This window comes from Leptonychotes weddellii, chromosome 6, assembly GCF_054177405.1.
Source record: "Leptonychotes weddellii isolate Sample4059 chromosome 6, ASM5417740v2, whole genome shotgun sequence".
Classification (NCBI taxonomy): Eukaryota; Metazoa; Chordata; class Mammalia; order Carnivora; family Phocidae; genus Leptonychotes; species Leptonychotes weddellii.
The window spans coordinates 6,565,964-6,592,952 of NC_138374.1; the positions used below are offsets into that span (position 1 = coordinate 6,565,964).

Below are 26,989 nucleotides of genomic sequence, written 5' to 3' on the forward strand. Positions count from 1 at the left end.
GTGCTTTACCATGGTCAGTAGAAAGATGCAGATGCGCTGGCTACAATGTCTGGATAGTTGTCTTCTACCCTGAGTTTAATTCACTTAGGTGGTTTTGCATATTAAAAAAAGAAAAAGAAAAACTATACCACCCAGTAATACTTTTTCTTTATATTCCTAACCATTTGGCTATAGCTGGATCACAAACTTGGCTTAGATATTCATATTCATAGCTAACTCCTTCAATATTCAAATATGAGCTGCTTTTTAAATAAAATGACCTCAGTATTTTTAAGTGTATCTTCAAGTAGGCACAAGCTCAGTGGTAATCTCAGGAACAGTGTAAGCAGCCCAGACCACCTCCTAGAGGCATTATTCACATAACCAATGGCAGCAAGTGAAAATGTACCACTTCTATTCCTAGAATAGTGCTATAGAACAATAACCTTTTCAAAAACTGAGATGAAAATCACGAAATGGAAATAAATTCTTTAATCTATTATACTATATCAAGATGAACTTCTATTCAATTCAGTCAATAAACTCACTCCATTATGAAAACATCCTCTTTAGAATAAAAGATTCAATGATAGAGAAGTCAAAATAATCTCTAAGGCCTTCAAATATTCTATTATTAATCATGACAAACTATGCCAAATATAATTTATACTTTGGAGCTCTTACGTCTTTACATCTCTGATTAGACTGTTAACAACCCAACTGTTGTGGAAATATAAATCCCCGAAGTCATGAAAAAATACCTGAATCGATAGATACCTTCAGAAGAAAGATCTCGCCATGCAGGAAGAATTATACTGCTGAAAGCACCATGGAAGGATTTAAAAGAACAGGTCACAAAGTTATCTTTGGGAAGGGGATCAGAGATGAGGGCCAGTGTTAACAGTTAAAGAAGATGAACGTGAGTTCAAATTACAAAGGTCACTGAAAATATTGCCCAAAGAGTCAATTGAGGGGATATTAGGGTTCTTAAAAACCTAGGGTTCCAGTTATATAAAACAGTGTATGTCAAATCCACTTTCACCACTGAAATCAAGTCCCAAAAGTTTTCTGATTGCAAGTAAAAATTTTGCCTGCAACAAGGCCAAGTTATCCTGGCTGAATCTGAAACCAAATTTTAGATTTTTAGAATTATACCATTTTAGGTAGGCCTGGAGGGATTATTGAATAGTCTAGTCCACTCTCTTTTACAAGTCATGGAAGACTTAGTTTACAAAAGGAAAAACTCTTATGACATATAACATTACACTGTTCATAATATCCCCATGTAACTCTTCTTCTAGCCAAAGATACTGACAGAATCAGGACAGAATCATCAAAATGGAAGAGATGTTAAAACGTTACTTAGTCCATCTTGATAAGGTTCCCAGGTAGAAGCACAAAACAAGGAAGTTCCTATTATTTGCCACTGCTAGAGAAAGTTCCACAGCCTCAGTAAACTCCCACGGCCACACAAGTATCCATATAAACGGAGTGGGAGATTTTCCTCAAAAGTTTCAGGCCCATATATCCAACAACCCATTAGACAGCCTCACTACCATCCTGTCTAAAACTGAACTTCACATCTCCTATGCTTAGGAAAAATGATCCAACCCCAAGTGTCCAAACCAAAACCCTGGACATCTTTCTTAACTCCTCTCCCCTCAGCCCCCATATCAATTTTGCCAAGTTTTGTCAATCCTGCCTTTTAAGTCTCTCTCAAATACATCCCCCACCCCATCTCTACTGCCTCTACCCTAGGTCAAGATTGCACTCTCCCTCACTAAGATTACTGTAATGTTCTCTTTTAAGTGGTTAGCTTGCCTCTAGTGCTGTTCTCTTCCAATCTAGTCTCCATACTATGACCGAAGTGTTCTTTCTAAACTACAAATCTGATTAAGGCAGTCTCCTTCGGAATGTTTACCACAGCCCTTATGTTAAAAGCTAAACTCCTTAACCAGGTCCACAGGCCTTGAAAGGTCCAGAATTACCCCACAGCATCACCCCGGAGCTCCCACACTACACATCAACCCTGCTAACTCCATCAGTTTGTCTAATGGGTCTTCACACACACAATTCCCTCAGATCAAAACATTCTTCCCTCTTCTCTTTAAGGTTTTGGCTTAGATGTCATTTCCTCCTTAAAGCCCTCTCCAGATCTTCAAATGAGATTAGGGTATACACTCCTCTAGCACCTTATCCTTCCTCTACTAAACTCATCACACTATACTGAATTACTGAATTTTATCTTCCTCTACCAGAGCACAAGCTCACGGAGAGCCATGACCTTCCTTCACAGTGCTTGGGAAAACACTCCATGAATATCTAAGTGTGAAAATAAATGGACCAATAAAGAAAAGGCAAAAACTAAGTCAATTTTGGAAAGCAACTGGAGGGTGGAACAGGATGAACATTTGCCTTATCAGATTTTTAGATACATAAAGCCATAATTACTTAAGCGAAAGTATGATACTGATGTAAAAAACAAACGTCAAGGGCGCCTGGGTGGCTCAGATGGTTAATAAGCGTCTGCCTTCGGCTCAGGTCATGATCCCAGGGTCCTGGATCGAGTCCCGCATCGGGCTCCCTGCTAGGTGGGGAGCCTGCTTCTCCCTCTGCCTCTGCCTCTCTCTCTCTCTGACTCTCATGAATAAATAAAACATTAAAAAAAAAAAAAAACCGTCAAAATAAAGAGCCTCAAAACAAATGATGCAGAATCATTTTATGCATAATAGAACCACCCAAATCCACAGGGAAATAATTTATTTAAAGTCATATTAAAAGGGACGCCTGGGTGGCTCAGTTACATGTCTGCCTTCGGCTCAGGTCATGATCCCAGGGTCCTGGGATCGAGTCCCGCATCAGGCTCCTTGCTCAGTGGGGAGCCTGCTTCTCCCTCTCCCTCTGCTGCTCCCCCTGCTTGCGCTCTCTCTTTCCAACAAATAAATAAATAAAATCATAAATAAATATTAATGGAATTTAGAAAATTTTAATTCTTAGTTCAATCTGAAAGACTGTGTAAGACAACAAAGATAAAGTGTCATTAATATAATTCTCCCCACACTTAAAAAAGGGGGGAGGAATTTGCAGGAAATATGACTGGTACAAGTTTTTAGTGTAAGTATTATTTATATTTAAACTTCATATAACTTGCTAAAAATAAAAGAAAAATGGACAGAAGACATAAATCAGCAATTCACAGGGAAAAATACAAATTACTAAACAAGACAATACACCTCCCTTACTAATAAACCCCAGCAAAGACCCAGCCGCAACGTCACTCTGACCCCACTGATGGGGTACAATCCGGGCAGTTCTTCCAGGCAGTTATTTACCAATATGCGTATGTTCATATCGTTTGATCATGTAATCTCATTTCAGGGAATCTAAGAAAATAGTTAGAAATGCTGATAATTTTGCTTATCAGAATAAAAAATGTTCAAATAACCCAAAAGGCTAAGTAAGGGGCAAGTTAAAGTATAGCAACTTAATGTCCTGTTACACACTCATTTTTTAAAAGATGAAAACATTTTAATTACTTCAAAATATAAAGTTCAACAAAAAAGTACAATTTCAATTACATAAAAATAAGTAAATGTAAAAAAACTGAAAATACACAATAACATGACACATTTCCTCTAGACACAGATGCTTTACACTATTTTTTCATAGCTTATCTCTGAAATATTCTACAATGAGCATGCTCTGCTTTTATTATTTAAAATGAACCCAACTCTCATATACTGTTACAAGAAGTCAGTACATAATGTCTAAACTTGATGAAACAAGAAGACTGATGTGTCCATCCAGAGATGAACAAAATGTGGTATATACATATTATTCAGCCTTAAAAAGGAAGCAAATTCTGACATGTGCTGCAACATGAATGAACTCTAAAGACATTCCACTAAATTAAACAAGCCAGTCACAAAAGGACAAACACCGTATGATTCCACTTATGTGAGGTACTGGGAGCAGTCAAATGCACAGAGACAGAAACGAGAGTGGCGGTTGCCGGGGGCTGGGGGAGGGGGAAATGAGATCTCCGTTCATGGATACAGAGTTCAGTTTTGCAAAACGGAAAAAGTTCCAGAGAGGGATGGTGGTGATAACTGCACAATATGAATGTACTTAATGCCACTGAACCGTACACTTAAAAATGGTTACGCTTGGTGGGGCAGCAGGGTGGTATAGTCAGTCACGTGTTGACTCTTGGTTTCGGCTCAGGTAGTGACCTCAGGGTCCTGACACTGAGCCCCGTGTCAGGTTCCACGCTTAGTAGGGAGTCTGCTTGAGATTCTCTCTCCCTCTCCCTGCCCCTCCCACTTGTGCTCTCTCTAAAATAAATCTTTAAAAAAAAATGGTTCAGGGGTGCCTGGGTGGCTCAGTCGTTAAGCGTCTGCCTTCGGCTCAGGTCATGATCCCAGGGTCCTGGGATCGAGTCCCACATCGGGCTCCCTGCTCAGCAGGAAGCCTGCTTCTCCCTCTCCCACTGCCCCTGCTTGTGTTCCTGCTCTCGCTATTCTAATAAAAAAAATAAAATCTTTAAAAAAAAAAAAAATGGTTCAGATGGCAAATTTTGTCACATGTATTTTACCACAGTTAAATTTTTAAAAAAGAGAAAAAATGATACAAGGACACAATTCAGACACATTAGAGGTGCTGTTTCAAACAATATCACCTATGTAGTATTCCTCCCTCCCCCCCAAAAAAAGACAAAATATTTTAATTTAATCTATTAATTTCCAAATTGAGTGTCATTCTGTGAAAAAACTGCCTTGACTCTTTGAAAATGTTTATCTCGGGGCACCTGGGGGGCTCAGTTGGTTAAGCGTCTGCCTTCGGTTCAGGTCATGATCCCAGGATCCTGGAATCGAGTCCCGCATCGGGCTCCCTGCTCAGTGGAGAGCCTGCTTCTCCCTCTCCCTGACGCTCTGCCTACTTGTGCTCTTTATCTCTCTGTCAAATAGATAGGTAGAATCTTTAAAAGAAAAGAAAAAATGTTTATCTCATGAAAGAATAAACAAAACCAAAAACCATCTGAGGCACTGTTTAGAAAAGAGGGGCCTAACGTGAGAACACTAATAGATAAAATGTACAATCCTTGATTGAATGGGGTTGGTTGGATCAACAGCTATCAGTGAAACTGAATATGGACTTTGAATATTAAATTTTCTGGATAATCATATTATGTAGTTATGCAGGGAAAATGTCTTTGTTTTTAGGACATACATGCTGAACTATTTAGGGGCAAAATGTCACGACATCTGCAATTACCTCAAATGGTTCAGGAGTAACAGAAAGACAGAGAGTAAATGTGGCAAAGTATTAACAACTGGAAAATGTAAGTCAAAGGCATATAATATAGTTATACTTCTAACTTTTCTGCAGGTTTTGAAATTTCTCACAATAAAAGGTTGATGGGGGAAAAAGCTGTCTGCACAGCAGGACTGGGAGTGAAAAAAAGAAAAACTATTGTTTTTCTTTATAAACTCTTCCCTCTCTACTGCTTGATTTTTTTAATAGTTTTCTTTAATAAATGTTTTAAATTAAAGTTATTTTATGGTAAACAGTAAAGTTCGCTGAGTCTAAACACATCTTTTTATATTTAATATTTAAACAATACATTTGGATTTCATAACTCAACGTGTTCATTTAATATAATGCTTTTTAAAAATGAAAGCCTTTACTAAATCAATAATGCATATTCAAATGTCAGTACCACAGAATCAAAAATCACCTGACGGACTCCCACTCTCAGCATAAGGAGGCACATTATTAGTTGGCAGGCCAGTGTAATCAATCATTTCTAAAAGACAGATATTGCGTCTAAGACTAAAGGCAACCAGAAGTATGCCACGGGGGCTCTATTTCTGCCATTCCCATCCATTTGCCTTAACAGACACACTCATTCCTAGAAACTTCTTTCTCATCCTAGTTGTCAGGAAGCACTTTCAAAAGCCAGAATGAACTGGTCAGGAGAAACAAAGTATGTGCATGTTCCCTACTGATCGGAATCTTTGACATTGCTGAGAATTATCACAATTTTCTTAAAAATCGTAACATAAAATTTTTATATCCAGAGTTCCAATCACAAGAGAAAATCCTTAGAAACTTGAAGAAAAACAAGACAAAAGCTATCTGAAGAGATACTCCATTCACAGTGCTAAAAATAATTCTATTACCTATAACATCAACTACCTTGGATAGGAAGGAGATCCACAAGCCAGAATGTGTATGGAGTGAAAAGACACCTCAGTTTTGATAGCTACACACACACGCCCACGTAACAGTATCACAGAGAGTTAACCAAGGACATACAAGGCATTGCCGGCACTCTAGCAGCTTACTTTCCTTTTATGGATACAGTGCCAAAGATCTGCTGCAGGAGTCTGCGTGTATTTTGGATTCTATTAAAAGCTTTCAATAGGATATTTTAACAAGCCATTTTTATTTTTTATGTTTTTTTTTTTAAATGTGATGGTTTTAAATGTCAAAGACTATTAAGACCTCCAAGACCTTTTTTCAGGTTCTACCTGTATTAAGGGAAAAAAGCCAAGTACTGAGGGAAAAAGGACTCTAAAATCAGAAGAGTATCTTTCAGTAAAACACTCAGTCTCGTACCAATACAAAATCAAGTTCATACTCAAACAAAATGGTTTATTAGCATCCTGGAATAAATCCAGCACTTAAAAAATAACCATAACCTAAAATCTATCAGAACAGTGAACAATTTCATTAGCTCCCTCTCTGAACTCCCAGAAGATGATCTCTAAAACTTAAATATTAGAACAAAGATCTGCTACTGGGCTACCAAGTCAGAAGTGACGATGGCCGCGAAGGCAATCCATAAGGCAGAAAAACTTCTCAAGGTGGAAAACAGATCGTCCGAACAGCTGTAGTATACCAAACTGAAAACAGGCAAACACAAGCAAAGCAAACAGAATACTACAGAAATGTCATACTAAAAACCGTACAAATACTGTGACCTAACCATGCAGCTCCATCTTGGGGCTCAACAATCAGCTTCATTTAGGTATATTTATTTAGTTGACTTGGAAAAAAGGCAAGATTGAAAACATTAATATTCACAGTCATCAAACATTATTCAAAAGTTCCTATAACAGTACTCCTTTCAAACACAGAGCAAAAACAAAAAAAGAAAACTAACTAAAAAAGCAAAACCCACTGTGATTAAGAAATATATATCTACTGTTCCTGGCACATAATTACTAAAACCCCTGTAATTTCCTAAGTAAGATCCCTAGGGGCATCTTTTGTTAATATATTTAGTTTTGTTCCCAGTTCCTGAAATTGCTCCGGAGACATAAAAGGAAAACCGAATGTCTTTTGTTATTCATAAAACAAGTCCCTTTCTCCACTTCTGAGTTTATGTTAATGAGGTGACTTCTGGAAAACACCTAAGGATGGGGGCTGGTTGCCAAGGGAACCAACCTTGGGATTAAAGGGTTGGAACTTTCAGCACCATCCCACTCCCACCTCCTGGGAAAGGAGAGAAGCTGGAGGGTGAATTATTCACCTGTGGCCAATGATTTGATCGATCTTACCTGTGTAATTAAGCCTCAGTAAGCTTGCGGGCTGCTGAACATGCGAAGGTGCTGGGAGAGTGGCAGCCAACAGGACATCGAAAGCCCCTTCCCTTGCCCTCTACATCTCTTCCATCTAGTTCCTGAGTTCTAGCCTTTTATAATAAATTAGTCATCTAGTAAGTAAAAGGTTTTCCTGAGTTCTGTGAACAGTTCTACCAAATTCACTAAACCCAAGCCAGGGTTATGGAAACCTGTGATTTATAACCAAGAGATCAGAAACACACATGACACCCTGGACTTGCTATTTGTAATTAAAAAAAATGCTGTTCATATTAATTTCCTATTGCTGCTCTAACAAATTACTACAAATTTAGTGGCTTAAAACAATTCAAATCTTTTATCTTAAAATCTGGGCAAGACCAGAAGTTCCACATGGCTCTCACTGGGCTAAAACCAAAGTGTACTCCTTGGAAGGGTCTAGGGGAGCCTTGCCTTTTCCAGCTTATAGAGGCTGCCAGCATTCCTCAGCTCACAGCCCCACACCACTAAGACCTCTGTTGCTCCACTGTCATATCTCCTTCTGTGACACATGTTCTCCTGTCTCCCTCTTGTTTATAAGGACCCTTATGATTATGCTGGGCCCACCCAAATAACAGGAGGTCATCTCTCTCCATTTGAGGGTCCTTAATTTAACTACATCTGCAAGATCCCTTTTGCCATGTAAAGTAGCACATTCATATACTCTGGGGATTAGAATTCAAATGCCCTGGGGGGCCAGAAGGCATTACTCTGCCTGTTACACTATTTCAATCAGTTGTGTAAATCAGAAAAGGCTGGGGGGGCGGTGAAAGCAAGCAGTAGTGGGCACCTAAAAAATACAACTTTAGACACTAACTCCTCTCCCTAATAGCATATTTTGCAAGATATTTCATGTTTTGTGCCTTCAGGTAAGTCATCAGTAAGGTATCTCTGTGCAGCAAATTAATTTTTAAAGCCAAAGAACACCAAACTAGAGAATAGAAGCCTCTTCCATTTCTTTCCTTACACTAATTTATATGCCCTCAGTTTCCTCTAAAGTTAAAAAGTCAGCCACAAAGACATCTTAATAAATAGGTAAAATCACCATTGTATCTTACGTCAAAGATTTCCTTTTGTTTTGTTCTGATGTGGTACTGTCCTTGGTGTACATCACCTTATTATCACTGCAGTTCATAGTATTTCCATCTCTCAAAAACTAATTGTACAGGACTTTTTCTTCTGTCGAAGTTAATAAAATTTTGTTGGGATTATTGTACAACACTCATTTGACCAGACACACTATATCTCTAAACTAAATAATAAAGTCACCATTAAAAAAATTACCTTGAACATTACATTTTGCAACACATTTGTTTTTCCAGAAAAACATTTACACAACCTTAATAGTTTACTTCCTTGAGAAAAACCATTCATATCTATAATTCTTAATAATGATACCAAAATAATATTTTTAAATGTAATAAGCTTATACCTTACTAATTTGTTAAAAATGACAAAAGTAAAAAAAATTTTAAAAATTAGAAACTACAATGAAAAAAGTATTAGTGAAAGCAAACAGACAAACACATTCTGACATGTTTAGCACCATATAAGTCATAGGTGTTTCTACAGTTGCATCTGGCACCCTGGAGTGGCTATGTAGGACACGGTACACAGGCAAGGGGCCAAAATACAATTGGCGTCAGGGCAGAAAATAACAGCCACAAATATTGATTTTCAATACAGTTATGAGAAGAGGGGAAATATTTGATCAAATAGAACTATCTTTGCAGACAACCTGAAAGAAAAAGTCAATCCTAACATATTTCCTATGTTTTAAGAATCATGTAAGTTATGGGGCGCCTGGATGGCTCAATCAGTTAAGCGTCTGCCTTCCGCTCAGGTCATGATCCCGGAGTCCCGGCATCAGCCCTGCACCGGGTTCCCTGCTGAGCCAAGAGCCTGCTTCTCCCTCTCCTCCCTGCTCATGCTCTCTGTCGCTGTTTCTCTCTCTCAAATAAATAAAATCTTAAAAAAAAAAAAAAAACCTGTAAGTTTTTAGACACATCAAAATTTTGCTCAGGAATACCCCAGACTACAATCCTCATGATTCCATTTCAGCATGCTCACTGATAAGAAGATTCTGATTTAGCCCGTAAGTCAGTGATTCTCAACAGGGGACACAAACGAAACCAGAAAGGGAGAGAAACCATAAGAGACTCTTTTTTTTTTTAAAGATTTTATTTATTTATTTGACAGAGAGACAGCGAGAGAGGGAACACAAGCAGGGGGAGTGGGAGAGGGAGAAGCAGGCTTCCCACTGAGCAGGGAGCCCAACACAGGGCTCAATCCCAGGACCCTGGGACCATGACCTGAGCTGAAGGCAGACACTTAACGGCTGAGCCACCCAGGCACCCCCCATAAGAGACTCTTAATCTCAGGAAACAAACTGAGGGTTACTGGAGTGGAGGGGGGTGGGAAGGATGGGGTGGCTGGGTGATGGACACTGGGGAGGATATGTGCTATGGTGAGCGCTGTGAATTGTGTAAGACTGATGAATCACAGACCTATACCCCTGAAACAAATAATACCTTATATGTTAAGGTATTGTTCTCCTAATAGGGAGAAGTCACGATGGCTCCCACTGGGTCAAGCCCCAGGGGTAGTTTGTAAAGTAAAAAATACAGAAAGCTAGGAAGAAAGTAAAAAATCTAGAAATTCAGAAAAGCATAAAGGTCTATTTGTCCAGATCTCAGTTTCCACAAGGGCTTATTCGCTGAATGATTTAACAAATGCCTGAATGCCTGCTATATATCAGACACTGTTTTAAATACTAGGATACAGCTGTGAAGGAAACAAAATTCCTGGCCCTCACCAAGCTTAAATTCTAAGGAAGAAAAGAGACAAATAATAAAGTGGAAAGTAACAAGTGTTGTAAAGAAAATTAAAACCAGGGGAAGGGGAGGGGCACCTGGGTGGCTCAGTCGGTTAAGCCGCTGCCTTTGGCTCAGGTCATGATCCCAGGGTCCTGGGATCGAGCCCCACATCCGGCTCCCTGCTCAGCAGAGAGCCTGCTTCTCCCTCTCCCTCTGCCTGCCACTCTGTCTACTTGTGCTCGCTCTCTATCAAATAAATACATAAAATCTTTAAAAAAAAAAAAAAACAAGGGGAAGGGGATGAGGACAGGGCTGAAATTGTAGATACAGCAGTCAGGGAAGCCTCAATGAGAAGGCAACAATTGAGAAAAGAACTTAAGCAACTAAATGAGCTAATCCTGCAATCCAGAAAATGAGAATTCCAGGCAGAGGAAACAGCAAGTACAAAGGTTTGAGGCTTATTTGTAGAGAAGAAAGGTGGCCAGAGTGGCTAAAGTGAATGAGTGAGGTTAAGAGCAACAGACGGGAGGGGGAATGGGGAGGGGGAGGAAGGTGCAGAACACAGCTGAGGGGGCCTAGAGTGTCTCTGAGGGACTCTGGCTTTTACTCAGAGCAACACAATCACTGAAGAGTTCTGAGCAGTTTTAGAAGAGTAGCTCCTATGTGGAGAACAATTAGTAAAAGAAAAAAAGGACAGAGGGGATCATGGTTTGGACCAGGGTAGTGAGAAGTACAGATTCTGCATGTATTTTGAAGGTAGAACCAGAAAGATTTTCTGACAAGTAGGAAAGGAGTAAGAGAAAAAGGAGAATCAAGGATGACCGAGGCTTTGGGCACAGCTGGTGGGATGATAAACTTGTCATCAAGGGAGAAAGGGGACTATGAAAGAATAGGTTTAAGGGAGAGACCAGTTCAGTTTCAGCTTCGCTGAATTGGGAAGAAGTTGGAAATATCAGCTATTCAAGGGAAAATGTGGTGTACACGACTGGTTACACAAGTCCAGGGTTCAGGAATACAAAAAGTTATCACCACGGATTTAATTTGGGATCCTTATGTGACCCTGTTTATCTTTTCAAGGGATCAGCCTGGGTCACAAATTAAAATGTTCTTCTAAAGGGCAACCGATTCAATACAATAGCAGAATTAAAATGGTGTGTTAGGTAGTACTGCCCTTTTCTCTAGGGACATTATCTATCCAGCAGGAAAGGCAGTCTATGATTAGCACCAACATGACCTCCCAGAAAACACCTGGCACCAAACTGCAGACATTCCAGAGACAACTGCACATTTAAATTCACACCTCTGCCTTTACCATCCTGGTTCCTACCCCCAGATTCCACTTTCACTGATGGCAGGTCTTGGCATCACTGTCCCCAACGTCCGCTCACCACATAAGATAATAATAATGACTTAGGCGAAACTTACACCCAACAGTCATGTAAAAAAGAAACTTGCTCAATACTGCTGGCACTTCAGTTTACTTTTGCTTTCTTAACAACTGAATCCTCCTCAATCCTATTTTAACAAGCTACAAAGGTTGAGACTTTTTCCAATTTCAAAGGGGTTGTCTCATTTTATACTTAGTATAAATTTTATACTCAGTAAATATTTTATACTTAGTGTATATACTTCAGAGATGATTTTTTTTAGTAAATGTGTTACCAAAGGGACCACAGAGATGATTTTCTTAAATGCCTAACATGGACAAGCCATAATATACCATATCTAATGAAATCTGGAGAACATAAGGCAGGCAGAAAAGGGGAAGTAAAGGTTAATGTTCAGTACATGGGGGCTTCTATTAATTAACCCAACACAAGGTAAACAAAAAAATGTTTTACACATATTTCAGTGATGTTTACAAATCAGGATAGGACTACCCAAAAAAGACACGGTCATAATTGGTACAACAGTTCAGAACCATACTGTATGGTGAAGTAAAAAATATCTGTTGAAAGGGAAAACAGAATGCACATTACTAAGAACTAAATACAATTAATACTTAGCCCTAAGAACCTAGAAACTCTGGAGTGGGTGGGAGTAGGGACTTAATGATAAAGAAACTGGTAGATGAAAAAAAATCAAATACAGTATTGGTCCTGCTGGCATGAGTTTCTGTTCCACCTTTAAAATGAAATCACAGCCATCAAAATGCGAAGAGGTACAAGGATGGTTATCCCAAAAGAAATAAGAATATGTGGAGGGGCGCCTGGGTGGCTCAGTCGTTAAACGTCTGCCTTCAGCTCAGGTCATGAGCCCAGCGTCCTGGGATTGAGCCCCGCATCAGGCTCCCTGCTCCGCAGGAAGCCTGCTTCTCCATCTCCCACTCCCCCCCTGCTTGTGTTCCATCTCTCGCTATGTCTCTCTGTGTCAAATAAAAAACAATTTTTTTAAATCTTTTAAAAAAAAAAAAAAAGAAAGAAGAATATGTGGGGCACCTGGGTGGCTCAGTTGGTTAAGCGACTGCCTTCGGCTCAGGTCATGATCCTGGAGTCCCTGGATCGAGTCCTGCATTGGGCTCCCTGCTCGGTGAGGAGCCTGCTTCCCCCTCTAACCCTCCCCCCTCTCATGTACTCTCTCTCTCTCATTCTCGCTCTCTCAAATAAATAAATAAATCTTTAAAAAAAAAAAATAAGAAGAATATATGGAAAAAATAAAAGGGAGCAACAAAATTAGAGTAGTCATAAAGAAATAACAGCCACATAGACAAAGTTATATTGATTGGTCTAATTTGTGTTTCAACAAGAGAAAATATTTCAAAGTAGAAGTTCTTATCCTGAGATCCACTAACCTGAAGAAACTATGAACCTCTGATTTCTAAAGGATTCTATGACCCCAACAGAGGTGAGTAATTGTCGCAACGTACTTCATTTCTATCTGTAAACTTCCGTGTACTATAACACGACCTTGTACTAAAGGTATGCATAGTGCATTACCACCTGCAAAAATGATTTTAAGAGTTTCCAAAAGGCACCCAGGTAATTTAAAGACAATCACACCTAGATACAAAAGGTCACATAAGATTCCATTTATATATGGAATATCCAGAATAGGTAGATCCACAGAGACAGAAAGCAGACGTGATTGCCAGGGACTTGGGAGAGGAGGGGAGGGAGAGTAACTGCTTAATGGTACAGGGTTTCCTTTTGGGGTGATGAAAATGTTTTAGTACCAGACAGATGGTAGTTGCACAACACTCTAAATGCACTAAATGACACTGATTTGTTCACTTTCAAAATGCTGAATTTTATGTTGCAACTTTGACCTCAATAAAATAAATCTCTTTGTACCTCCTTTAAAAAAAAAAAAAAAAAGAAAATTATACCACATAGGGTACCCCAATTTGGAGGAAAAAAAAAATCAATGGGATGAAATGGAAAAACACAGATAGCCTAAAATGGCTCAGTGTGCTTTCATCCCTAGTCCTCAGGATAGAAGAAAATTGGAGCCAAGAGTTACTAAGTGCCTACTGTGTTTTGGTGTTCAGAAGGACTCACCTTCTTGGACATTCTTTTTGCCGGAACAAAACAAAAATAAAAAACTCAGATTTCTTGAAATCTACGCTTAGGACTTACAAGTTCATATAGTTACGTCTTCCGTTCTTGTAGCTATATTCAGGAGGATAAACAAAAGAAATTCATACTGGGAAAAAAACATACACATACAGCTAAGCTATATACAGGCTTAGCTATTGTTCCACACAATATTTAACTTGAGTAGTCCCTCCAAATTATCCTTTACAAAAATTTTCTTTACAAAACAGAATGTCAAAGTAAGCACCCCATCCAAATAATTTCAATCATAAAATTCAAAAAGCTAACCTACTCAAGAAGAAACAAAAAAGCACAGGGAGTCCAGTAACTCCTTTTGTGAATTACATCACAAATATTTACCTCACAAGGTCGAAACTAGAGAAAACCCTGCTCTCACAACATGTCCTGGTCTTTCGATAGGTCTTAACCAGTAACTGGGATCAATATCCAGAATTTCTTTAGGAAGCACTAAAACCACAAAATATACAAATCATAATTTGAATTGTGGAATTTAGCTGGCTACATGAAATCAGTTTCATAAAATGTGCAAATATTAACTACATGACATTCACGTTAAATTAACATCAGTATTTTCAAGGTCAATATTATGTTTGTTCAACTTCTTGGAGTCACATTTTTGTGATATTTTTAACATCTGACTAAAGCTTCTATCATCACAAGATGCTCACACTGTTTACAAACACTCTGAAGCAGCAGCTGGTGTTCCTCAGTCACATCCTGTTACAATAAATAGAGGAGCAGCTTTAAACTCCAGGTATATTTTTCTCCTACTGATGTGTAAAAAACTTTGCTTTAACTTAAGTTTTTCTCCCTAATGATGGAAAGACACACAATGAAATGGAGGCAATTTAGAACAAAGTTATAACAAGATCACAAATACAGAGATTCTCATGCATGCATAGTGGGAGTACAGCTATCATGCTGAATGACCGAAATGCTAAATAATATTGACCCTGCTTATATCTTTCATGTCATTTTTAATACCTTTTCCCATCCCATTCAAAAAATGCAGAAACTTACCCACACAAGCATTGAGGAATAGCCAATCAGTCTTTTTCATCCTGTTTTTAATTTGTTTTAGTTTTTTAAAGTCCACTTCAAGTTCCTCCTTGCTGCCAACAGCACCAGCCAATTCAATCCTCTGAAAATCCATTTTCATTTCAGAGTCCCGTTTCGTAGTGGGAGGCGATCTTCTTTGGCTATTCCCACTGCTGCAGCTTCCCCTCCACCGAGCTCGGTCTTGCTCATTTATTATTGAAGAAGCCTCTTCAGTCTCTGCCAACTCTATTGCTTCAATATTATTAGGTCTGGGATGATCGCAAACAACACATTTTTTAGCCTTGGCCCAGTTTTCATATGTGCAAATAGAACAAGTCCAATGCTGGGTCCTTGTGTTCGGTTTATTTCTATCATTGTATTCCTCGCAAGGATCAAGAGAAAAAGCAACTGGTCTCGAACCAGATCCTGAGGATTGAGGAGATTCTGTGGGACTCCTGGTCCTACGCTGGGATAAGCACTGGGTACATCTGATTGCTCTTGGCCAGTTCAAATAGGTGCACATGTGGCATGACCATTTATTTGCATTTTCCATGCTGTACGAAGACTTAACCCTGGGTCTTGCACTAGAGTCTGGACATATCAAAGGACTACTTCCTCCTTCAGTGCTAGAAGGATCCCAATCTCTACCAACATCACTTGAACCACTTTTAAATGGATCTTCTGTAATAATTGTTCCACTTGGTCTTTGGGCGCGACACATAGTACACTTGATCGCAGATGGCCAGTTTTCATACGTACAATATTCACAAGCCCACTTAATTCCACGTTCTGACATTGTGCTCTTCTTGAAGTGAGTTATGTCAGGCAGGAAGCTATAAATAATTAGGACATAGTTATTAAAACAGTAACTACATAATTCCATCTCTGTGCCCCAAAAGTACCCTTCAACTTATAAAATATAAATCTCTCAAAAGAAGCCTGTAAGATTTAGCAATGAACTACCCTTATTTTTCCAATTTCCATTAGAGACACCAGAGATAAGCTCCCAAAGAAAAAATCTTAGACCTCAGGGATTTAATGAAATTGTACTTTAGAATGCAAAAGAGATAAGCAGGAGATAAAAGGGAGGTTTGTTTTAAGAGGGAAGCAAGTTAAAATAGAGAAGCCGCTAATAGAAATGTTTAATTTAAGCCAGGTCATCACCATCAATTTAGAAAAGTAACAAACAGTTAAGATTCAAAGAGAAGGGAAAGAACACAAACCAAATAAACACATAACCATTCTCAAATTATGAACAACTTAGATTCTTATGCTCTCTAGGTACAGTATCGTTCTGTTTGATTCACTGAAGAATTCAGAAGATCAAACAAAGTCAATTCTATTATTTTTGCTAAGGAAGAAAAAGCAGCTTAAAGGTGCTACTTATCCACTGCTCTCAGTAAGCACAGGCAGAAAAGAAAAATGTTGAAGAGTAATCCTTACAATCAGAAAATAACACTGAAATACAGATTAAGTTCCTTGATAGCCTACACCTTCAAAATCTAATTCTGTCTGGAGCACAAAAAAAATAAAAACTGTACATCACCTATTGGGACAATAAAATCGCCGGAACGTCCCTAAAATAACTACTAGCATATTCATGCCAATATAATTTTGAATATTCATACTTATACAAAAAATATTCAATATTTAAAACATACTCAAAATTCAATTCATACTAAATACATATTCAATATTTAAAAAGGTTCCTAGGATTCTACACTGGGCTTATTACTAACACTACACTAAAATGAATACTTCATGATTTAATGCCAACTAATTTATGAAGTAACTTCCACAGCAAATTTAGTAATTACTTTTTTTCATGGCTGCCTAAAGCCATTTTCTTATATCCCTTCTCAACTAAATATCATCCTGCCACCTATTTTTAACCAGAAAAGTGAAAAATCCTAGGCAGAGTAACAGAAGCCTTTGCCTCCCCTTCTCAGAGATTTTTCCTGACCTGAAAAGCTCAATCTTTGGCTTTGTATGTGTATTATTGTGTCCCTGTTTGCCAAGTCCTCACTCCATTTATACTGTGAACTCCGTTAAGAGGACAAATTCACTACAATTTATTAATTTATTAGCCAAAATAAAAATCACACTTACTAAGGTTTTAGTTTCCATGCTATAACCTCCACCTTGCACATGGTTAGAATAAAAGTATGGTTTATAAATCAGACCAAAGACAAGATTCAGTCTTCATGCTGGCTCAGATTCTGACTTCCTCAGTAGACGCTACGGGCAAAGCGTGCTAAGTGGTTCTGACTGTGAATAGCTAGTCCTGTAAAGGAAACCAAAACTGAGTTTCAGTGGAAGCCTGCTAACTTTATCCAGAAGTATTTATTTTTTTAAAAAGCCTTTATTTTAATCCTACTCGTTTCTTTTAATAATGGACTACTGTATTTAGCACTTTAATAAATTAAATTTATTTAACAATAAAATTAGCTAACTGATTGGGCTGGTCAGGACGGGAAAGACATTTTTCTCTAAAGCCTTAAACATGTGTGTATATGCACTAATGGCATTGTTAATATTAACTTAGTAGTGTTAAGTCAGTTCCTACCCATATTACTTGTTATTACTGAAGAGAAAAAGGTGGTGTAAACCAAGTAAGCAGAAAAAGCAAAAAATAAATATGGCTTGTATTTAGCCTGAAGTCTTTTTCTCCTTCAGCAACTGTATTTTTTCCCTAACCCACCTTAATTTATATTTATACTGCTTAGATTTTGAAATTTAGTTTGTACACACGGATTACACACACTCTAACACCAGTCCAAAAATGTGTTGAAGAGCAAGAAACTATAATCATATAAGCATCCATAAAATGGACACTCTAATTTAATGGCAATTTTCATATTCATTAGGCAGTTTCTTCCTTTAGTTTCTCAGGAATGAAATATAAATAAGTTGCTTGTGCTATTGGAAAAAAACATGATCAAGTAGAAACTTATGACAAGAACAAATGACGTAATTAATATATATCCAGGGCTACTATAAGTAATTTCAGTATTTCATTTAAAATATTCACATTCAAAACTTCATGCTTGCTTCAGTAAGTCTTACTTTGATTATGTTTACAGGCTCAACTAAACAGCTTGTGACCTTACATTATCTTAGCTAATCTTCACGGAACTAATGTGCCAGCACAAGTTTAAATGTCCACGTCTGACAAAAAAAAAAAAAAAAACCCACTACCATAAAAAAAAATAGTCATTGTCGTATATGCCTGGTAAATAGCCTCCCTCTTTAAAAATCCAGGTAGCTAAGCAATACCAAAACCATGCTCCAAAGTTTTAAGGCAAGTGCATTATATTAAATAATGATGTATACGGTATCAACTCTATGGGAAATTGAGACTGTAGAAATACCATTTTTTAGTAACTGAAAACTAAAACTCACTGGAGAGGATTATCTGAGAGAGCCATTTGTACCTGCTGTAATCAGTAAATGGAATGGAAGAGTAAAGATAACTTTGGCTCAACTATATGATTTTGCATTATTGAGATGAAATTAACACTAAGTACACGTTTTCTTCCAGATGTCAAAAATCCCCCCAAAAACATAAAATTTTTAATAGCAACCAGCTCTGAGAATTAATATTATACAAGGAAATAAAACTGTTACTAAGTATCTCTTAAGTTAACATATTGTCATATTCCCAAGTAATTTAATTTACAAGTCTAATTTTACATGTAACAGACTTCTAAATTCTATCCAATGAATCATACTTCAATTAATTGGTACAATAAAAAGCAAAAATAAAATCTGCACAATCTGGACCCTCTTTAAGGAGAACCAGACACAACTTCTACTCTTCAAACAAATATTCCTTGGATCGAATGCAATACCAGCAATTCCCATCCTGTGGACCAAAGAATCCATGAATCCATTTGTGCATCAAGCTCTACCTGTAGACAAACTGAATAATATCTCCAAGTATATCAAGCAGTCCTAAACTGATCAATGCTTTTGATTATATACTTCCCACTTGAAATAATAATAAAAACCCAAGTATTATGGTATATGGATTAATGATCAGGGAAAACAGAGGCTAGCAACTGAACATTTTTTATACTGTCATGCTTAATAATGAATTAATTAGACCATATTTGTGAAGCATTACTAAACACTGTAGAAGAAATAGACCTCATTTAAAGGCAATTCCTCAAAATTGTAGCTACTCTACAACTTGTCCCAACCACCTACTAAAACCCTATGAAAAAAAAACTGGAGACGTGAAATAATCCTCATCATGTATAAACTCCTTAAAAAAGAGAGAAGCAGGGTGCCTGGGTGGCTCAGTTGGTTGCGTCTGCCGATGGCTCAGGATGTGATCTCAGGGTCCTGGGACAGAGCCCCAGATCAGGCTTCCCTGCTCAATGGGGGAGTCTGCTTCTCCCTCTCCCCCTCCTCCTGCTGTGCACGCTCTCTCACTCAAATAAATAAATCTTCAAAAAAAAAAAAGGAAAGAAAGAAACAGAGAAGCCCATTTGCCAATTAGTTTCAAATGGTTAAGTCATCCAAACAAAAGACTAATAGCAGTCCTTAAGGTTTTGTATTAGCTTTATTAAATATGAGTCTGTATTCAATAATATAAATATTAACTCATTAATATAAATTTTTGATATAAATATTAACATAAATCTATGGAAATTTATAAGTGCTCAGAAAGCATCTTAGGGGAACACAGATGAAAGTTAAAATTAGGTTATTCCAAGCATGCTGAATTTTCAGGTTCTGTTACAGTATCACATGGTAATTCTGAACTATAATATTGATATATAAAAAGTACTACTTAACTCTTAAGCCAAAAATCCCACAGTCATTCCCCTCTTTTCTCCTCCACATCTTTCTACATCACTGTCCTTTCTCACAACAGTCAACAGAAAAAACAACTGGCCTTGAGTGAAATCCTGAAGATTGATGGTACAGTGAACCCTCTATCCATAAATCTGACCTCATTTCAGGACTCCAATACCTTATCACATCCTACATTAAACCTCTTCTCTTCCTCTCACAGCAAACTCTTAACCCTGACTTCTCCTGTATCCATTAAGGACACCATGAGGACCTCTGCATCCAGCACAGAAACGCAGAATCCTCTTGAATTTTGCCTTTCCCCCCACCAGAATCTCTCTGATGGTTTCTGTCCAATCAGTTCCTTTCTATCCATTTCCCACTGCCATCAATCCTTCTCAGTTCAGGTCAGAACTACTCTAATAGCCTTCTAAGCGCCTTCCCTTTCTAAATCCACCCAGCTTACTGTTACCAGAAAAATCCTCCTAATAGCAAGGCACTCTTTCCGAAGCAATTCTGCAACTGAATGAACTCCCAACTCCTTCCAGTAGTCGCACACAACACCCACCTCACGGATTCGCTCCCAAACACCGCACACATACCCCAGCCTCATGCACGTACCAGCCCCACCCGGCCCAAATGATAGGCACTACCTTTACAAACACAAGCATAACAGATACACATGCTCAACTTGTGGCAAATCCCATCCCTTCTTTAAAGCTCAGGTCAAGTCTCATCTCTCATGAGTTTTTTCCAAATCACTTCAAGTACACTCTAAACCATCACACTTCTACCGGCATTTGGCACTAACTGTATTTCCTCCTGGGGCTAGTTTCCAGAATACTGATTTGCGTGTGTGTGTGTTTCCTGTATTCTCAGTTTTCAATCAGGTAGCCAAGCTTTCGAAAACTGCGTCTTTTGTTTTTTGGGTTTTTTTTTAATATTTTATTTATTTGACAGACACAGCGAAAACTGCGGCTCAGGGGCACCTGGGCAGCGCAGTCTGTTAAGGGGCAGACTCTTGGTTTGGGCTCAGGTCATGATCTCAGGGTCGTGGGATCAAGCCCCACATCAGGTTCCACGAGCAGCATGGAGTCTGCTTAAGTTACTCTCTCTCTCTCTCCCTCTGCCCCTCCCCACCCCCGTGCTTGCTCAGTGCGCATGCACACATTCTCTCTCTCAAATAATTTAAAAAAAAAAAAACTGTGGCTCAGGGCATCAAGTGGCATGGAATGTGGACCAGCCCTATGTTTAGTAAAATCCACAGAACAAACCACATTGAGCGTACTGAAAAAAGACAGGAGTGGAGCTTAAAGCAATCTCAGGCAAAAAGAAATTTTAGAGGATGGGATCCACTCCTGTGGCAAGACCTCAGTAGACAATGTCCACCACTAACAACTAGGTACCAAACCATAGGCACTCATGAGCTGGTTAATTGTTCATGTCCTGCAATGTAAAGGATACAAGTCCTTTGTGTCCTGTAAAGGTCACAAAAACTTTTACGATCATTAAATACCCTCTGAAAGTACTAAATCTATGTGAAATTTTGTAAAAAGTAATCAAGAATCAGATCTCAAGGGGTGCCTGGGTGGCTCAGTCGGTTAAGCGTCAGCTTTTGACTCAGGTCATGATCCCAGGGTCCTGGGATCAAGCCCGTGTCAGGCTCCCTGCTTCCCCCTCTCCTTCTGCTGCTCCCCCTGCTTGTGCTCTTTGTGTCAAATAAATAAAATCTCAAAAAAAAAAAAAAAAAGGGAAGCAGATCTCAAAAATGTGCTGCCCTTCCTCCTACAGAGAGATCATAATTATCGATGTAATTTACTTTATTAAACATACTTGCTAAGGTCCCTTCCCAATAATTTGTGGGCAAGCTGGACAAAGTAAATTCAGTTAAAATAACAAAATTAAATTAACACCTGCCATGGTGACCATGGTCTTACTAGCACTGTGCCTGATTAACTGAGCCCATTACCCATACAACTAGTACATCTAACTTCATTCCAACCAAACCTAAGTCCCTGAAATATAACAAAGAATATGAAGTTTACATTTTAATATGTGAACATTGCAGAATCAGGAACTGTAATGAAAGCTACAATTCTAATAGTTTTTCTTTCAAACTACTTAGCAATCCACTCATTAGAGCTATAGACACAAAAATTTACCCTATGTCAGGACACCTGGGTGGCTCAGTCAGTTGAGCACCTGCCTTCAGCTCAGGTCATGATCCCACAGTCCTGGGATTGAGTCCCTCATCGGGCTTCCTGCTCAGCAGGGAGCCTGCTTCCCTGTCTGCCTGCAGCTTCCCCTGCTTGTACTCGTTCTAGCTCTCTGACAAATAAATAAAATCTTTAAAAAAAAAAATTTACAATATGTCAAAACTCTTGCACAAAACAATAGTAATGCTCTTTTAATCGACTCCCTATTTTTTTTTTTTTTAAGATTTATTTACTTGAGAGAGAGAGAGAGCGCGCGCACACAAGCAGGGTGGAGATGCAGCAGGAGAAGCAGACTCTCCACTGAGCAGGGAGCCCGGCGTGGAGTTCGACCCCAGGACCCTGAGATCATGACCTCAGCCAAAGGCAGTCGCTTAACCAACTAAGCCACCCAAGCACCCCATACTCTCTACTCTTTTCAAGAGGAATTCTACCTCTTTTTTTTTTTTTAAAGATTTTATTTATTTATTTGAGAGAGAGAGAATGAGAGAGAGCACATGAGAGGGGGGAGGGTCAGAGGGAGAAGCAGACTCCCTGCCGAGCAGGGAGCCCGATGCGGGACTCAATCCAGGGACTCCAGGATCATGACCTGAGCGAAGGCAGTCGCTTAACCAACTGAGCCACCCAGGCGCCCGGAATTCTACCTCTTTAAATATGCACTAGGGCTTTATCTGTAATCTTGCCTACTTCCTCTATATTCTTCAGTTCCTACACATATACACATACATATATACGTACGTACATATATACACGCACATATCTTGAACTACCATACTACCCATTTCAGCATGGTTCATTTGGACAGTTTCAGAGACTTCACAAGTCAATCATGCACACCCTATTATAATCCCAAACAAAACGAATGCAACCTAACAACCCACAGAAGTTACCAAAGGTCTACAATGCTCAGGGCATCTAATTAGATGAAACATGACAATGATTTTCTTAAACATGAATGGAAGTGGGTGAGCTCCAAGAGGGCATTATCAATCCAGCATTTTAAAAATAACATTTGCAAGAACTACAAAGATGCTACCTCATTCAGAATTTGATTTCTTTCACTATCCTATCTATTCTCTGTTCATACTAAACACATCAATCCCAATTAACAAAGTATCCATAGAAACCAAGAGTCATTACTATACCTAAGCCCACTAAAGGCCATCTTTTTGCCAAACACTATGGATGCTTTTTGTGTGATATTTCGAGAAAGGAGGGGTACAAACTTGGAACTTTTAGATAATCAGTGAGTTCTGATATAAAAGAAAGAAAAAGATAGGGGCGCCTGGGTGGCTCAGTTGGTTAAGCGTCTGTCTTCGGCTCATGTCATGCTAAGGTCATGGTCCCAGGGTCCTGGGACCAAGCCCATGTTGGGCTCCCTGCTCAGCGGGGAGTATGCTTCTCTCTCTCCCTCTGCCCCTCCCTCCTGTTAGTGCTCTCTCTCTCTCTCTCTCTGATAAATAAAATCTTTGAGGGGCGCCTGGGTGGCTCAGTTGTTAAGTATTTGCCTTCAGCTCGGGCCATGATCCCAGGGTCCTGGGATCGAGCCCCATATCAGGCTTCCCACTCAACGAGAACCCTGCTTCTCCCTCTCCCACTCCCCCTGCTTGTGTTCCCTCTCTCGCTGTCTCTCTCTCTCTGTCAAATAAATAAAATCTTAAAAAAAAATAAAAATAAAAAAATAAAATCTTTGAAAGAGAGAGAGGGGAGGGATGTGAAAAGCAGAGGGAACCAAATGGATGAAATATTCCAAGGCAAAACCAACTCAGAGCTACCATATATTTTTCCCAATACTTCAACTTTGCTCAAATTTGTTATTTTCCCTAACTTCCAATCCACTAAAGTTATTTTAATTAAAACACTTATTTATATGGGGTGCTTGGCTGACTCAGTCGGTAGAGCATGTGACTCTTGATCTCAGGGTTGTGAGTTCAAGCCCCACGGTAGGTGTAGAGATTACTTAAAAATGACATCTTAAAAAGAAAAAAAACTTATTTTATAAACCCAAGTTATTCACGAATGTTATTTATTAATAATGTAAAGTCATTCAACTCAATCATTTTTCTCATGATTCCTAGTGTAATGACTAACAGGAAAATAGGATGGGGATTTTGTAATTTAGGTTTACATTGCAGGGACAAGGAGAACAAGTAGGCAAAGGTTTAGCAAAGGGCAACCTGGGAAGGAATGCCAAAGACAGCAGAAGGCTAACGGCACTGCTTACCCAATCATTAGAGGTGGATGAACGTCTAAGTCAACTCTGTCTTCCTCACAATTTTGTCGGGATCAGCCTTGTCCAACTAAGAAAACAGCCAAAACTTAAGCATTTACAGCATGCTACACATGTTCTAAGCACTGTGCATATACATTAACTACTTTAATCCTCAGAACCCTATGAAACAGGTACTAGCATTGTCTCCAATTTTAAAGACTGGAAACAGGAATAGAGAAGTTGAGAAACTTGCCCAAAGTCACAAAGCTACTAAGTGGCACAGCAAGGGATTCTGGCTCCAAAGTTGGTACTATACACATTACATAATAAATACACATTTATACTGCAGCCCATAGTCACTTATTCCAATTATCCAGAATCTGGACTATTAATGAATGGCAATGAGTTTCTCACTAAGCAGTCCCCTCCTAGGATGACTATGACAGATTATGTTTAAATGAGAAAACTTAGAAAAACTTATTTAACACACATTTTGCTCCAATTTTTGCTTTTTAAAATTACACAGAATTGGGCGTCTGGGTGGCTCAGTGGTTAAGCATCTGCCTTCGGCTCAGGTCACGATCCTAGGGTCCTGGATCGAGTTCCGCATCAGGCTCCCTGCTCAGCGGGGAGTCGGCTTCTCCCTCTGCCTCTACCTCTGCTTGTGTGCTCTCTCTTTCTTGCTTTCTCTCTCTCTCTCAAATAAATAAAATCTTTTAAATAAATAAATAAAATTACAGAGAATATTCCCACAGCATATCTAGATTGAGAACTACTACAAAATCTTTAAAAAGTTGAGCAATAAGCAAAATTATTTGTAAGGGGCACCTGGGTGGCTCAGTCAGTTAAGCGTCTGCCTCTTGATTTTGGCTAGGTCATGATCTCAGGGTCGTGAGACTGAGCCCTGCTTGGGACTCTCTCTCTCTCCCTTCTCTCTCCCCACCACCCTCTCTTTAAAAAAAAAAAAAAAAGTTACTTATAAAACAAGATATACTGGGGCGCCTGCGTGGCTCAGTCGTTAAGCCTCTGCCTTCGGCTCAGGTCATGATCCCAGGGTCCTGGGATTGAGCCCCATGTTGGGCTCCCTGCTCCGTGGGAAGCCTGCTTCTCCCTCTCCCACTCCCCCTGCTTGTGTTCCCTCTCTCACTGTGTCTCTGTCAAATAAATAAATAAAATTAAAAAAAAAAAGATATACTAAATTTAGCATCTAAAATCGAGTAAAAAAAAAAAAACCACCTGGGAATATTCACCATGGTTCTCTACTATAAAATACCTTAAGGGATTTTTTGGGTTTTTTATTTTCTTATTTTGTTTATTTTTTATTTTGTGTTTTTATTTTGTTATTTTATTTTATTTTTATTTTATTTAATCCCTGAGAAAGAAAATATTATTAAAGCCAGCCTGGGGGCATCTGGGTGGCACAGTTGAGCATCCTGACTCTTGCTTTTGGCTCGGGTCATGATCTCGGGGTCGTGGGATCAAGCCCCACAGTCTGCTTGAGATTCTCTCTCGCTGTCCCTGCCCTTCCTGCTAGTGCTCTCTCTCTAATAAATAAATCTTAAAAAAACAAAAAAACAGCCTGACTTCCCTTAAACTAATACACTAATCCAGATTACTAAAGAAATCACAGTATGTCGATTAAAATTATAGAAAAGGCTTCCATTTTCATTTAGACAACCGAAAAACGGAGGATCTCCCCAAATGACAGATGTGTATGAACTGCAGCGCCTATACATACGTGTCCCTTTTTTAAAGGAAAGCAAAGACTGTGAGATAGCAAGTAAGTCAATTTTATCTTAGAGCCTCAACTCTCTCACCTGTTAAAAAAAAAAATGAATTAAGATAATCTCGAGAATCTCCATCCCACATACTAAACTGTAATTATCAAAGAGTCTCAATATTCTATGTAAAGACTCACTTTCAAATCTTGTTTACTGAATTTTGCAAATACTCTATTTCCAGAAATAATGAAGCATTTTCTTAACTTTTCCCTGCTCCATTTGTTATTAAGTTCTGGTAGGCAAGCCCAATTTTTAAAATACATACCTAATATTAAGTTAATGATCACTTAATAGATGTAAGCAGCATCAAAAACTTATTCTTAAAATAAAGCTATCAAACATTCATATACCATACCACCTATGAATTACTTGTGCCAAATAATAATAGTTATCAAACCTGAATAAGATCAAGCTTCCAGATTTAATTACCGGTTTACAGGATTATAGGAGATAAAACTGATTCCATGGAGATGCAATCAGCAAACTCCTGTGTGTGGGGTTGTGTATTAAAATTTAAATACATGTTGGGCGCCTGGGTGGCTCAGTTGGTTAAGCGACTGCCTTCGGCTCAGGTCATGATCCTGGAGTCCCGGGATCGAGTCCCGCATCGGGCTCCCTGCTCGGCAGGGAGTCTGCTTCTCCCTCTGACCCTCCTCCCTCTCATGTGCTCTCTCTCATTCTCTCTCAAATAAATAAATAAAATCTTAAAAAAAAAAAAAATTTAAATACATGTTAAAAATTAACTTGAACGCTGATTTGTTATTAAGAAATTATTAAAAATTTTAAGGTGTGATTAACAGCATGGTACCTATGCTCTTAAAAAAGTCCTTTTCAGGGGGCGCCTGGGTGGCTCAGTTGGTTAAGCAGCTGCCTTCGGCTCAGGTCATGATCCCAGGGTCCTGGGATCAAGCCCCGCATCGGGCTCCCTGCTCAGCAGAGAGCCTGCTTCTCCCTTTCCCTCTGCCTGACAC

At 38.9% G+C, this 26,989-nt stretch overlaps 1 protein-coding gene and 1 long non-coding RNA gene across 5 annotated transcripts in view; both read right to left on the bottom strand.

Annotated features, from left to right (window-relative positions):
- The window catches only part of ZRANB1 (zinc finger RANBP2-type containing 1), a 63,797-nt gene that overhangs the window by 22,681 nt on the left and 14,127 nt on the right, over positions 1 to 26,989 (bottom strand). For 2 of the 4 annotated variants that reach the window (XM_081823320.1, XM_081823319.1), the window contains exon 1: positions 14,995 to 15,133. Coding sequence is in view for 2 of the 4 variants with exons in the window: in XM_081823317.1 (XP_081679443.1) it covers positions 14,995 to 15,845; positions 17,122 to 17,162 (892 nt within the window). In the remaining 2 variants the exon portion in view is untranslated. Of the gene's footprint in view, positions 1 to 14,994; positions 15,846 to 17,121; positions 17,297 to 26,989 lie in introns of those variants that run through there. The other 2 variants (XM_081823317.1, XM_081823318.1) reach the window with 2 other exon arrangements.
- On the bottom strand, positions 3,116 to 14,981 carry LOC145722111 (uncharacterized). Its single transcript, XR_014146137.1, has 3 exons — positions 14,314 to 14,981; positions 10,729 to 14,028; positions 3,116 to 10,515 (listed from the first exon to the last, which is right to left on the bottom strand). It is a non-coding gene; the product is annotated as an uncharacterized LOC145722111 (long non-coding RNA).